The 15803-nt window shown below is 38.4% G+C and overlaps 1 protein-coding gene across 3 annotated transcripts in view; it reads right to left on the bottom strand.

Moving 5' to 3' along the window:
- esr2a (estrogen receptor 2a) overlaps positions 1–15803 on the bottom strand; it is a 135536-nt gene that overhangs the window by 17867 nt on the left and 101866 nt on the right. For all 3 annotated transcript variants that reach the window (XM_062034596.1, XM_062034597.1, XM_062034595.1), the window contains one exon: positions 11860–11993. In XM_062034596.1, coding sequence (XP_061890580.1) covers positions 11860–11993 — 134 coding nt within the window. The remainder of the gene's footprint in view (positions 1–11859; positions 11994–15803) is intronic.

Genomic DNA, 15803 nt, shown 5'->3' with positions numbered 1-15803 from the left:
CCCTTATTCAGATGAATATGCTACAAAGACAACATATTTGATGTTCAAACTGATAAACATTTTTTTTTTGCAAATAATCATTAACTTTAGAATTTGATGCCAGCAACATGTGACAAAGAAGTTGGGAAAGGTGGCAATAAAGACTGATAAAGTTGAGGAATGCTCATCAAACACTTATTTGGAACATCCCACAGGTGAACAGGCAAATTGGGAACAGGTGGGTGCCATGATTGGGTATAATAGTAGATTCCATGAAATGCTCAGTCATTCACAAACAAGGATGGGGCGAGGGTCACCACTTTGTCAACAAATGCGTGAGCAAATTGTTGAACAGTTTAAGAAAAACCTTTCTCAACCAGCTATTGCAAGGAATTTAAGGATTTCACCATCTATGGTCCGTAATATCATCAAAGGGTTCAGAGAATCTGAAGAAATCACTGCACGTAAGCAGCTAAGCCCGTGACCTTTGATCCCTCAGGCTGTACTGCATCAACAAGCAGCATCAGTGTGTAAAGGATATCACCACATGGGCTCAGGAACACTTCAGAAACCCACTGTCGGTAACTACAGTTGGTCGTTACATCTGTAAGTGCAAGTTAAAACTCTCCTTTATCAACAACACCCAGAAACGCCGTCGGCTTGGCTGGGCCTGAGCTCATCTAAGACGGACTGATACAAAGTGGAAAAGTGTTCTGTGGTCTGACGAGTCCACATTTCAAATTGTTTTTGGAAACTGTGGACGTCGTGTCCTCCGGACCAAAGAGGAAAAGAACCATCCGGATTGTTATAGGCGCAAAGTTGAAAAGCCAGCATCTGTGATGGTATGGGGGTGTATTAGTGCCCAAGACATGGGTAACTTACACATCTGTGAAGGCGCCATTAATGCTGAAAGGTACATACAGGTTTTAAAGCAACATAAGTTGCCATCCAAGCAACGTTACCATGGACGCCCCTGCTTATTTCAGCAAGACAATGCCAAGCCATGTGTTACATCATTGTGGCTTCATAGTAAAAGAGTGCGGGTACTAGACTGACCTGCCTGTAGTCCAGACCTGTCTCCCATTGAAAATGTGTGGCGCATTAAGAAGCCTAAAATACCACAACGGAGACCCCCGGACTGTTGAACAACTTAAGCTGTACATCAAGCAAGAATGGGAAAGAATTCCACCTGAGAAGCTTAAAAAATGTCTCCTCAGTTCCCAAACGTTTACTGAGTGTTGTTAAAAGGAAAGGCCATGTAACACAGTGGTGAACATGCCCTTTCCCAACTACTTTGGCACGTGTTGCAGCCATGAAATTCTAAGTTAATTATTATTTGCACAAAAAAAATAAAGTTTGAGTTGGAACATCAAATATCTTGTCTTTGTAGTGCATTCAATTGAATTTGGGTTGAAAAGGATTTGCAAGTCATTGTATTCCGTTTATATTTACATCTTACACAATTTCCCAACTCATATGGAAACAGGGTTTGTATTATTAACCGTCTATAACTTAAGCAGTGGGGAGCACGGTGGAAGAGGGGTTAGTGCGTCTGCCTCACAATACAAAGGTCCTGAGTAGTCCTGGGTTCAATCCCGGGCTCAGGATCTTTCTGTGTGGAGTTTGCATGTTCTCCCCGTGACTGCGTGGGTTCCCTCCGGGTACTCCGGCTTCCTCCCACCTCCAAAGACATGCACCTGGGGATAGGTTGATTGGCAACACTAAATTGGGCCTAGTGTGTGAATGTGAGTGTGAATGTTGTCTATCTGTGTTGGCCCTGTGATGAGGTGGCGACTTGTCCAGGGTGTACCCCGCCTTCCGCCCAATTGTAGCTGAGATAGGCTCCAGCGCCCCCCGCGACCCCGAAAGGAACAAGCGGTAGAAAATGGATGGAACTTAAGCAGTCTTGAAGTGGAGTGTTTTTTTTAGCGACACCTAATGGCCACAATAATTCATTAGTTTAAACTCATGACAAAGTAAGTTCAATGATGCTGACACATTTGTTACTGGATATTTTTCAATAGGCTTTAGCCTTGGAGACTTTGTATGTGTAAGTAATATGCAACTATAATTATTTGATACTTATTTATATTGACAAATGGGCTGTTTTAGACTGCAATAATGTTCAATTAAGGACACTCTGTATTTTGTGCTTAGCTGTTGTATAGCTGCTTGCTCCTAGTAGCCTTTAGCCTATCATATTTACCTTTTGTAAATAACTTGACTAAAACAGAAGAAAAGACCAACCGTGTGTGTTTATTGGAGGCCATTTGGATGTTAAGTAGCTGTCCAGCTTTGCACAGTAAACGGGCTGCAGGACTGCTTGTATCAGACATAATATCGGAGATTTTAGATGCAAGCCAATATAATAGGAGAACTTGTTTTTGATTTAAAATCTGACCGATTTCCACATTGGATCGGGATACTCCAATAATAATAATAATAATAATAATAACAATGAATAGTGTTATTTGTGTGAAATAACATTAAAACAAAGAAAAATATGAAGGGACTGATCAGTTCAGGCTGGAAAATATAAGATTTACACAGAGCCTAAGAGAGCTCTGAAAAGTATGCGGTATTAAAGCAAGAAGAGGATACCGGTGAAAATCATAGCTTATCTTTATGTTCCACTGAAGGAATCCAACATGTGTTTTTGCTGTCCATCATCTCCTGAGGGAACACTTTCGTACTGTCAGCAGCAAAGCACATCACATCACAACATCCTCCTGTCAGCCTTTACCTGTGAACACCAGGTCCCTTTCTTCCTGCCAGGCAAGACGCTTGCTCCTTCAGTGTTTTTTTTGCAGCTCCAAATATGTAAAAATTAACGTTAAAGGATTTTTTGTGTGTGCGTCAGATACCCCCAAACTAGCAGCACCGAATCCCATCAAACTAGGGTTTTTTCGTGGCGTATTTGATTTCATTACACGCTACAAAATAAAATGAGGGGTTTAATGACTTCTCTGGGCCTGTAAAATCAGATGTTGAAACCGAGAATCCAATAAAATAAAATTGGCAGCAAAGATGACATTTGATATATTGCTTTCTAAGCGGAAACTTTTTCATTCAAAAGTTCCATAAATTTCTGTAAAGTACTAGCTTGTTATGTCTGTCTATTTCTTTTATTGTTTATATGTATTATGATTTACACTACCGTTCAAAAGTTTGGGGTCACCCAAACACTTTCGTGGAATAGCCTTCATTTCTAAGAACAAGAATAGACTATCGAGTTTCAGATGAAAGTTCTCTTTTTCTGGCCATTTTGAGCGTTTAATTGACCCCACAAATGTGATGGGCCTCTATACACCTATGTAGATATTGCACCAAAAACCAGACATTTGCAGCTAGAATAGTCATTTACCACATTAGCAATGTATAGAGTGTATTTCTTTAAAGTTAAGACTAGTTTAAAGTTACCTTCATTGAAAAGTACAGTGCTTTTCCTTCAAACATAAGGACATTTCAATGTGACCCCAAACTTTTGAACGGTAGTGTATATGTATTATTATTTATACTATTAGTATTAGGAGTGCTGTATGTATGATTAATAATAATGTGTGTTTTTATTAATGATTTAATTCATATTAATATATGTTATACATAACTCATACAAATACTTTTTTATATTTCTTAAGACTCCCTATATATATTGTGTCACACTTGTTGCACTTTTAAAATGCATCTTAAATTGTTTAAAAGTTCACAGTCATGTCGTCACTTTGATTCCGGATTATAAGATGCTACTTTTTTCCTACGTTTTGCACCCTGCGGCTTATAAAATGGTGCGGCTAATTTATGGATTTTTCTTCGCTGGTAAAGCAAATACTTTACATTAAACAGAAGCAAATACACTTACATGGAAGTGTTATTGTTTGCGCTATAGCGCCATCTTTTGGACGAGTTTGCTCACTGCAGGTCCTGCTGGGTGAATGTGGATTTCTGCTGTTTAAAGCTATGAACAGGAAGTAGAAGTGCCAGTTCACCTTCTAATCGTCCATAGCGTTTCTACTCTGACTCTTCATTCATCACTCCAAGCAACGTTTGTAAGTTTTACAGTATAACTAAAACAATTCTTACTTACTAAATCGCCCTAGGAGTGTTTTCATGCATATTTGTACGCATTACCAAAATGCAATGAAGCTAGCATTATTAACAATAGCTAATATGCCAACACTTTTACAAGTGTCTGTGTTAGTATTATTAACTTACAATGGCATTCTGTTTGTGTTGTTTCATAAATTCCTCAGTAAAGTGGAGTGGAATTTCTGAGTCTGTTTAGCTGATTGGAGAGCCAGCTTCCGCAGCTAGTAGGTCCGAGACAATGACTTCATTGTCAGCCGTTTTAATGCCGTGTTACAGACACCGTTAGGAAACAATTAAGGTATGTTAAAAAATGTTTTAAAGGGCTTCATAAATAAAGTTGGTATGTTATGGTATTTACAAAATATGTATGTGTAAATAACTCATATATGAGACTTATAGTCTGGTGCGGCTAATACATGTATTATTATTTTTCTAAAATTTAGTGGGTGCGGCTTATATACTCTATAGTCGAGAACATATGGTAATTATTTTATTTTTATTTTTGTGTCTGTGTGGTTTTAACATGATATTAAATACTTCTGTGTTTGTGTTTTATACTGAACAAAAATATAGATGCAACACTTGTTTTTGCTCCCATTTTTCACGAGTTGAACTCAAAGATCTAAAACTTTTACTACATACACAAAATACCTATTCCTTTGCATTTGACACAATTAATCATAGCATCTTAATAGACAAATTAGAACGGTATGGAATCAGAGTGTTGGTATTGAACTGGATTAGAAGCTACTTAACCAACAGGAAATAATACGTGAAGATAGGCGAACACACTTCTACAGAGCTGGAAATATTTTGTGACGTACCTCAGGGATCAATATTTGGACCAAAATTGTTCAATTTCAATATAAAATGACATTTGTAGAGTGACAAAGGACAAAAAGTTAGTATTATTTGCAGATGACAAGTGTTTTGTTCAGGAGAAAACACACAAGATAATATAAATAACAGAAGAAATGAACAAATTAAAAAGATGGTTTGACAAAAACAGACTATCTTTGAATCTGAGTAAAACTAAAATAATGCTATTTGGTAACAGTAGAAGGGAACACACATACACAGGTACCTACGCTCCCATATACATACACAAATACAGTACATACCTACATATACATTCACCGTACAAATATACATATACACATACTGTACATATACATTCACTGTACAAACATACATATACCCAGTACACATACTGTACATATACTGTACATTGACTGTACAAACACATATACACATTCTGTACATATACAAGTACATATGCATACATACACTCATGCACATAATCATGTTTCATCAAACATATATTAACGTTGTTGCTCTAGGGGAAACTGGGTAACAGGGCGCACGGCACCGCTGCTGCTCACTGCTCCCCTCACCTCCCAGGGGGTGAACAAGGGGATGGGTCAAATGCAGAGGACAAATTTCACCACACCGAGTGTGTGTGACAATCATTGGTACTTTAACTTTAACTTAACACTGACAAAGCTTAACCTATTATTACTATAACAATCTACAAGGTTAATGTAGGTTGCTTCTCTTTCTTCCCCTCCATTTTTCTGCATTCTTTTGTATCTCTAGTTATCATTACGTATATGTATTGTTGCATTCGAACAACTGTATTGATGATAATAGAGGTAAATTATTGGTATTGTTCATTATCAATAGCGCTATTTCTATTAGTATTTGTATTGCTCCATTTGTAGTGTAATAAAGCTCATTGTCATTTCTGTATTATCATTTATTTCACTAACTGCTTCTTTGCTATCACTTTTACCATCATATTTGTACATATCGTATGTGCTGATGTTGCTCTGTTGTTGTTGTTGTTGTTGTTGTTGTGTTTGCTGTTGTTTTTGTCTCTCTGTCTAATCCCCCTCTTGTCCCCACAATTTCCCCCTCTGTCTTCCTTTTTTTCTCTTTCTATCCCCTCCTGCTCCAGCCCGGCTGCACCAAATGATAATATAAATACATTTAATAAAGTCAAATACAAATAAGGCAACAAGAGAAGTATCCTACACTTCTCTTTTGTAAAGTAAATCTAAACAGCCGATATGGGCATCTACATCAACTATATGATTTGCCTGAGAAGCTGGACAGGACAAAAAAAATTATTAAAAAAAACAGTAGTAGGCAAAGTCAAACACAAATACAGATAGACAGAGTAGACATTGAAAGGGTAAAAGAAAACATGTTTCGGTATAATAAAGATAATAAAATGAATTGGAAATATCATGTAAACAATATACAACATAAGAAAAAGAAACATGTCAATAATGAATAAAGCAAAAAATGTTCTAGACCAAAAATCACTTCATATTCTTTACTGCTCACTAGTGTTACCATATCGGAGTTATTGTGTAGAAATATGGGGAAACAACTACAAATGTGCGCTTCATTCACTAACTGTGTTACAAAAAAGATAAATTACAATTATACATAATGTTGGATATAGAGAACATACAACCCCTTTATTTATTGAATCACAAATATTGAAATTCAACGATTTGGTACAGCTAAAATTATGTACAAAACAAACTATAACCTGCTATCCAAGAATACACAATTCTTCTCAACAAAAGAGAAATATAACCTTAGAGGAAAATCGAATTTAAAACATTTGTATGCTCGTACAAAACTTAAAACCTTTAGCATATCACTATGTGGAATTAAATTATGGAATGGATTAACTAAACAAATCAAACAAAGCACCAATGTGATTCAGTTTAAGAGACTGTGTTCACAAAGTACACCGAACAAAAATGATGATGAACATCTTGAACCCTTTTTTTTTTTCAATTTGTTTTTTTGAGACAAATATTATTGATGTATTTAATATGTGTTTATTTACTATGGTATATTATTTGTTTATTATTTATTTTTTCACTGTTATGTTACAGAGAACAAGGAAATAGGATAAAATTGCTATGGTATGAAAAGGGGTAGGATTAAATAAGCTAAGCTTCTTCCTACTCCTTTTCGGACGTGCTGTAATGAAACAACTGGAAATATGTGATGCATTACATTTTATTGTATGCATGTTCGAAATAAACTGAAACTGAACAGAAATATTGTTTACAAATTTGTTTAAATCTGTATTAGTGAGCACTTCTTTGCTAAAATAATCCATCCTACCTAACAGGTGTGGCATATCAAGATGCTGATTAAACAGCATGATTATTGCACAGGTGTGCCTTAGGCTGCCCACAATAAAACGCCACTCTGGAATGTGCAGTCTTGCCTTATTGGAGTCTGGAGGGTCACAAAAGCAGTCAGTATGACCACCATTTGCCTCACACAGTGCATCTCCTTCGCATAGAGTTGATCAGGTTGTTGATTGTGGCCTGTGGAATGTTGGTCCACTCATCTTCAATGGCTGTGTGAAGTTGCTGGATATTGGCAGGAACTGAAACACGCCGTCGTATCCACAGCATCCCAAACATGTTCAATGGGTGACTTGGTGAGTATGTTGGCCATGCAAGAACTGGGATGTTTTCAGCTTCCAGGAATTGTGTACAGATCTTTACAACATGGGGTCGTGCATTGACATGCTGCAACATGAGGCGATGGTCTCGGGTGAATGGCACAACAATGGGCCTCAGGATCTCTGTGCGTTCAAAATGCCATCAATAAAATGCACTTGCGTTCGTTGTCCAGAACATACGCCTGCCCATACCATAACCTCACCCCCACCATGGGCCACTCCATTCACAACGTTGACATCAGCTAACTGCTCTCCCACACAACGCCACACACGCTTTCTGCCATCTGCCCTGAACAGTGAAAACTGGGATTCATCCACAAAGAGAACACCTCTCTAACGTGCCAGACGCCATCAAATGTGAGCATTTGCCCACTCAAGTCAGTTACGACGACAAACTGCCGTCAGGTCGAGACCTCTATCAGGACGACGAGTATGTAGATGAGCTTCCCTGAGATGGTCTTACACAGTTTGTGCAGAAATTCTTTGGTTATGCAAACCAATTGTTGCAGCAGCTGGTCTCAGATGATCATGCAGGTGCACCTGCTGGATGTGGAGGTCCTGGGCTGGTGTGGTTACATGTGGTCTGCGGGTGTGTGGCCAGTTGGATGTACTGCCAAATTCTCTGAAACGCTTTTGGAGACAGCTTATGGTAGAGAAATGAACATTAAATTCCCGGGCAACAGCTCTGGTGGACATTCCTGCAGTTGGCAGGCCGACTGCACGCTCCCTCAAAACTTGTGACATCGGTGACATTGTGCTGTGTGATAAAACTCCACATTTCAGAGTGGTCTTTTATTGTGGGCACAAAATTCCTGGGGGTCATCATTGACGAATATCTCAATTTCAAATGTCACATTAGCCATCTGTTAAACAAATTATCCAAATATGTTGGCCTGTTCTTTCACCTTCGTCATTATCTTCCTCTGTATGCTCTACTTACCCTATATAAAACTCTTTTTGAACCACATCTGAACTACTGTAATGTCATCTGGTGTAACACCATCCCTACCTACCTTCACAAATTAGAATCCATGCAAAAGAAAATCATACGGGCCCTGTCATGGTCCAAGTTTAATGCCCCCACTCGACATCTATTTCATAATTATCATCTTTTAAGACTGACAGAGTTCAATATTTATCAAAATGCTTGTTTAACCTATCAAGTCATCCACAGGCTGAATCTTAGGCTCTGTAGCTTGGCTCCTATCTACCATCCCCAGCATGCCCACAACACTCGTAACTTAGATCTGATATCAGGTAAACATCGTCTACTGGCTTGTACCGATCGAAGTGTTGTATGCAGGGGACCTAAGATTTGGAACCGGCTTAATGAGAGCCTCAAGATGCTGTATCCATTCTCCAACTTCAAAAAGAAACTGAAAACTTACCTATTAACCACCTATCTCTAATGCCTCATGTGGGGTTGACTACTGTTGGGTTTTGCATGGTCGAATGAATGCATGTGTGTATGTGTATGCGTGCTTTAGTATTATTATCTTGTGTTTATCATATAGTGTTGTTGTTTTTTTGTTGTCTTGTTTTGTTTTGTTTTTTGTTTTTTTGTTGTTGTTGTTGTGCTTGCTACCATTTTTCATCATGCCATATATAAACTGTCCTCTGGACCCCCTGTCAAAAGCTTCTTCTAGCTTATTTGGGGGACCTTTTCACTTACCAATATCTTTAAATGATATTCACTACTATTGTAATTGTTTTATGGTATTGTGAATAAACTTGAAACTAAACTAACTAAAACTAAGGCACACCTGTGCAATAATCATGCTGTTTAATCAGCATCTTGATATCCCACACCTGTGAGATGGAATGGGATTATCTTGACAATTAAAAATACTCACTAACAAAGCTTTAGACAGATTTGTGAACAATATTTGAGAGGAATAAGTCTTTTGTGTATATTCTAAAAGTTTTGGATCGTTGTGTTCAATTAATGAAAAATGGGAGCAAAAACAAAAGTGTTGCGTTTATTTTTGTTCAGTATGTTTTAGGACTACAGCTGAAAATGTGCACCCATGCTATAATCTATCTCTTTTACAGTCTGTAAATCTGATTTACCTGGATAAAATAAAATCACTTAAGGAATCAATGATTTTCTGGTTAGCCAAAACAAGGGGTGTCCAAAGTAGGGATGATGTTTGTTAAGAAATTGTCGAGTTCGAACCTATTATCGAATCCTCTTATCGAATCTCTTATCGAATCCAGAGTCATACCAAAGACTATAAAAATGGGACCTATTACCTCCCTGCTTGGCACTCAGCATCAAGGGTTGGAATTGGGGGTTTAATCACCAAAAATGATTCCCGGGCTCGGCCACCGCTGCTGCTCACTGCTCCCCTCACCTCCCAGGGGGTGAAAAAGGGGATGGGTCAAATGCAGAGGACACATTTCACCACACCTAGTGTGTGTGTGACAATCATTGCCACTTTAACTTTAACATAATAGGTTGTTGTGTGTGCACTGAGTTCCAAAAGCCATAGATGTTATATGACTGGGCCGGCACACTGTTTATATGGAAGAAAAGCGGACGTGAATGAGGACAGCTTGCGGCCGTTATAGGGTGAAGGTTTCAGGTGAGAGAGGACGCTAAAGGCAGTGAGCATATAGAGCTGCTATGTGCGTTGTAAATAAAAACATTGCAGACAAACACATCACCAACATGGACAAGGTGCCGCTCACTTTCGACATCCCGGTGAAGCACACTGTGGAGAAGAAGGGGACCAGCACGGTAGCGAATCGATACGCACAACGGGGCAAGAGTTGTGCTAGCTTGCTATGCTAATGGACAACGAGACTGACTTTGAAAATGAGGAGTGGGAATCTGGCGTGTTTGATGGAGAACTTGCCCAGCTGTTCATTTCAGACACAGATGATGAGGACTTTGATGGATTTGTGGATGAGGATTGATCAAAAAATAATGTGAGTACATTGATAAATACTTCAATAAAGTACAACCGAACTCAGCTTTGCTCCTGCTACCTTTTTGCATGCTAGCGTATGATTTAAGCTAGCGTATGTTTAACCATGCCTGCGCCCAAAAATACGCTGGGCCTTATTTATGTTAAATACAGAAATAACACCCGTAACTGACACGGCGCCTTTTAATACGGTGCGCCCTATGGTCGCGAAAATACAATATAGTGGCTTTGATCACGGGAACCGGTTCTCAAAAAGGCATTGGAATCCATGGAATCTGTTCTTTTCTTATCGAACAATCGGGAGAACCGGTTTCGAACATCATCACTAGAACCAAGTGTGGTCTAGAGCAGTGGTCCCCAACCACCGGGCCGACCAATTGGTATCGGGCCGCACAAGAAATTAAAAAAAAAAAATTTAAAATTTTTTTTTAAATTTTTTTATTAAATCAACACAAAAAACACAATGTATACATTATATATCAATATAGATCAATACAGTCTGCAGGGATACAGTCCGTAAGCACACATGATTGTATTTCTTTATGAAAAATAAATTAAAAAAATAAACCCCCCCACCCTCCCGGTCCGTGGGACTAATTTTCAAGCGTTGACCGGTCCGCAACTACAAAAAGGTTGGGGACCACTGGTCTAGAGGCCATTTTTTATCGGCGCTTATCATATTCAAAACACAAAATTAAAGAAGGCGTCTAATCAAAACAATTACAAATTACTAATTGCTTTTGGCTTCTATAACAAAACTGAGTTAAGTATTTAAGACTACAAAGCACATTTGGACTTACATTGGTTTTAGCAAGTTATTAAGTAAACAAAAAGCAGATAATATAAAAGTAGCTCCCACTTTGTCCTTTATGTGGAAAGAGTAAAAACAATGTAGTGAAATCCCAATGGAAAGCGACCGACCCCAATAGACATTTTATCTCTTCCGAAAAAAACGGCGCCGTATAAAAGCAGCTACAAAAATACCCATTAAAATTTAACCACATATATTCATTGAAGCAAAAAAAATATGTTTTGGCATTGGTCAGCAGAACTGTAGTCAAAGGGCTCCTTTTATTTAGATTTTTTTTCATTTTGTGACTCACAGCTATTACACAAATAATGAGCCATGATGAAAGCTGTGCTGGAGGAGACAGTGCAAAAAAATGAAAAAAAACACGACCCTGTTGAACTTTTTTAGAGGCAAAGCTCAAAGGACAACGGGTCTGCAGCGATGCCGATACCTCGACCCTGTTCACCTTCTAGCGGCCCAATTGCCACACAACACACACAAACATGCACATTTGTCCCACTGAACGGCTGGACGCTCAAATTTGTGTTGCAGCAGGTGTGTGTGTGTTGACTCACTGGAGTTAAGGAGGATCATGGCCTTGAGGCAGACGTACTCCTCTCTCTGTAGCTTGAGCTCCCTCACCCTGGACGTGGCGGCAACGAGCATGTCAAAGATCTCTGCAAAGCCCTGCACACAGCTGCCCTCTTCTCTACCACACAAACACAACCTTTGTCATTATACTGTATAGGCACCATGTATATACAGTACAAAGGTGACATGTACAATTGGAAATAACAAATACACATTTGTGTTTCCATAATAATGGAAAAGTCATAATAATAATTGTGGTAGGCACGCAGTTAGCAAACACCAAATGACAAATACATGAGCTATGCTGATATGTAGTTGAATAAAAGATATACAAAAATAAGGGATTTTAATTCATTAGAAATCACCTTTAAAAACAAAAAAACAAAAACAATTATTATTGGCCTAGACCAGTGCTTTTCAACTATTTTCTGGTACGCCGCCCCTAGAGAGAAGAACATTTTTTAAGCTTGCTCAGTCATTTCTTCCTTGATGTTACAGATAGCATCTTTAGATAAGGATAAAAAATCTCCTATTTGTCATATATACATGAGGGGTGTCAAAAGAAAAAAAAGATTTTAGAATGAATCGCAATTCTCAAAAAAGGCATTGGAATCCATGGAATCGGATTCTTATTTGTAACGATTCTGAATCGATTTAAAAAAAATCAAAAATAGATAAAAAATATATGTATATGTATAAAAAAAAAATATTTTTTAATTTTTTAAATATATACATATATATTTTATTTTACTTTTTTTTACTTTATTAAATGTTTGGGCAGAATTTTCTTAAACAAGTTATATAGGAATTTATCACAACTATTCATCTATTTTATGGATTAGAAATGTAGTTAATCATAGAACTGGCGCCCAATGTTATTAAAAAGTTTTGATTTTGAATCAAGAATTGATTCTGAATCGAATAGTTACCACCAGGAATCAAATCGAATTGCGTGGTGCCCAAAGATTCACAGCTAATACACGCAGTTTGGATTTTTGGCAGCGATTTATTCTTCTTCTCTTTCCATCGTCTTCATGTGCATCCATCTCTCTCACGTTGTTGGTTTGATTGAATTAAGTAACTTGTAACTTGTTTTTGTTTATATGGGGGGGGGCGCAACATCTGAGTAAAAACTGTGGCCGGGAAGACATCAGGAAAGGAGGACAAAAAAAAAGGGATTTGTTGTTAAAACGGGTATGATCAGGACACATCTTGGAGGCTGACACCAATTGTAAAATTTTAAGACCAATAGAAGCCCTAAGACGGGGGAAAAACAATGCGGAAGAATATGAAATGTTCAAACGCAGCATTAGGGTGAAACAGTATTGTTTATTGAAATGTATAAATCAGTATAGATTGTCATTACTGGCCATAAAGTATTGGATACAATATATTGGGAATGGACATTATGGCCTAAAATCTAAAATCACAATTTATATTGCAGCCTCCTGCAATAGTGCAATACGTACTGCATAATATTTTTTTAAATGTATATACAGTATATATACTGTGCGCTCAAAAGTAAGTACAACTACGTCAGTCAAAGACCAATATAAGCAAGTCAAATAGAGCTGTGCAATTTTTCAAACATAAACTATGAAAGTTAACCATTATTTTGCATAAATTTAAGCACATCGGCTTTTTTGGGAAGCATACCAGGGGCCGTACTTATCAAGCTTCTTAGAGTGCCATTTTACACTTAAGTCTCGAGAATTTGCGAAATTTAGTCCTACTCTCAAACTTAAGAATAAAAGCTTTTTATCAACGTTCTTAAGTCTAAGAATCACTCCTACTCTCCACAATATTTAAGAGACCTTCAGAGGTGTCTTAAGTGGTTAGGAGTTGCCAGCAGGGGATGGCACTGAGGCGAGAGAGACGTGCGCGAACGTTCAGGGAACGGAACAATGTTTTTTTTTTTTTTGATGACGAGCAGCTGATCAAACGGTATCGTTTAGACAGAGCGGATATTATTTTTGTCACAGATTTAATACTTTTCGATTCCTTGTTGATTTCTGCATGTGTCTGCAGTGGGCTAGTATATATAGAGCCACCCACACCAGTTTCAAATGAGTTGCCTAATTAATGAATTGGAAAGAAAATGTTATGACAGTAGCGTATGTGTGTGGCCGTGAGGTGAGTGACGTCAGTGAGTGTGTGGGCGATAGAAGAGAGGGAGCGGTAGCGTGAATGCCGGCGGGGACTAGTTTGTTTTGTATTATTTTGTAGTTTATTGTCAAAATATACACTCCCATTGTCCACTTAAATATTTCCAAGATATTTCTTTATTCTTAGACAACGGATTCCCTTCCGTGATTGGTCATTTCTATGGACACAGAAATGACGTCACCTAAAATTCCGTTTACGGCACATAGTAATGTCGTAATTCAGCTCTGAGTGTGACACTTAAGATTCAGTCCTACACTTCGCTGAAAGTGTGAGTAAAACGCTTGATAACTAACTTTTAAGTGCAGCTTTCAGCGAAGAATTTATTTACTCTTAAGTCAACTCTTAGCAGACTTCTTAGGAGTAATTCTAAGAAGCTTGATAAGTACGGCCCCAGATCTTTCTGACTAATCACGGTGTCTCCGGCTGTGGAGAACACCTCTTAGACAGGAAGGTGGCGTGCAAACAGCCAGTCAGACGCCGTCTTGTCATGTGATGCATGAGAAGCATTCATTTCACGTTTACAGTTAATAGTGGCATGTTTTGCCACGATAGGCAGCGTTAGTTTGTTAGTTGCCTGCAGTATTAACAGCAGACGTGCTGACTTTGACGCCGCTGCTGGTGTTGAGTCACTTCCGTCTCGGAGGGGATCGGAAACGTGTCATTCATTCAAGGTTATTACATGCTGCTTATGTTTCTGCTAGTATTTTCTCAATTTGATGCAATATCCACTTTGCAAGTACCGTATTTTCCACACTATAAGGCGCACCTAAAAACCTCCAATTTTCTCAAAAGCTGACAGTGCGCCTTGATCCAGTGCACCTTATATATGGACCAATATTGAGCCACAACAAACCTAAACTTCATTTTCATGAAGTTTAGGTCTCGCAACTACGGTAAACAGCCGCCAACTTCTTTTTCCCCCATAGAAGAAGAAGCCCTTCTTCTTCTACTGTAAGCAGCCGCCAACTTCATTTTCCCTCGTAGCGGTAAGCAGCTGCCCCCGTAGAAGAAGAAGAAGAAGCGCGTGGTGCATGCTGGTTTTGATTTCCATTTGTTTGTTTATGTAAAATGGCTCCTATTAAGAGACACGCTTACGACGCAGAGTTTAAACTTAAGACGATCAGTCACGCAGTAGAACACGGTAATAGAGCAGCAGCGACACTGACTCGATTAATGACGACTTCGACGAGACGGAGCAGGGCATGTTGGATGCCGTATTCGCCCAACTGTTTGATTCGGACACTGAAGAAGAAGAATTCGAGGGATTCGTGGATGAGGAATAACTTCATAAAGTGAGCTTTACATGTTTATTTTGTGTGTTGTGTTGTGTGACATTAACGTTTGAGCAACGTTGAGTTATTGATATATTGTTATTGCTCTGAACTATTTTGAGTGTTACTATATGGTGATTGCACTAACGTTTGTTTTACCGTAACAGTATCACTGTTTTTTAGTGTTTATTGAATCAGGGAAAAGTTCCCCTCCACTGTGTGATATAAATGTTGCACTACATGTTATACCTTGCTGTTGTTAAAAGATAAACAAAACACCACGTCACTGACTTTACCTCGGGGAAAATAATAAAACAGCTGTTTATTCATTTTGGGAGTGAACAGAGTTGTCAGAAAGCTGGTTTGTAATCTATTAATAAAGTTTGACTGACCTATCTGACTGATTTGTTGGCATTCCCTTTAGGGCAGCTCCAGCTAATGGATGCATAGGTGCGCCTTATAATCCGGTGCGCCTTATATATGAACAAAGT

The sequence above is a fragment of the Entelurus aequoreus genome, linkage group LG23 (assembly GCF_033978785.1).
Source record: "Entelurus aequoreus isolate RoL-2023_Sb linkage group LG23, RoL_Eaeq_v1.1, whole genome shotgun sequence".
Taxonomy (NCBI): Eukaryota; Metazoa; Chordata; class Actinopteri; order Syngnathiformes; family Syngnathidae; genus Entelurus; species Entelurus aequoreus.
Note: the sequence above shows the minus strand (reverse complement) of the source record. Positions and strands in the feature narration are given on the sequence as shown.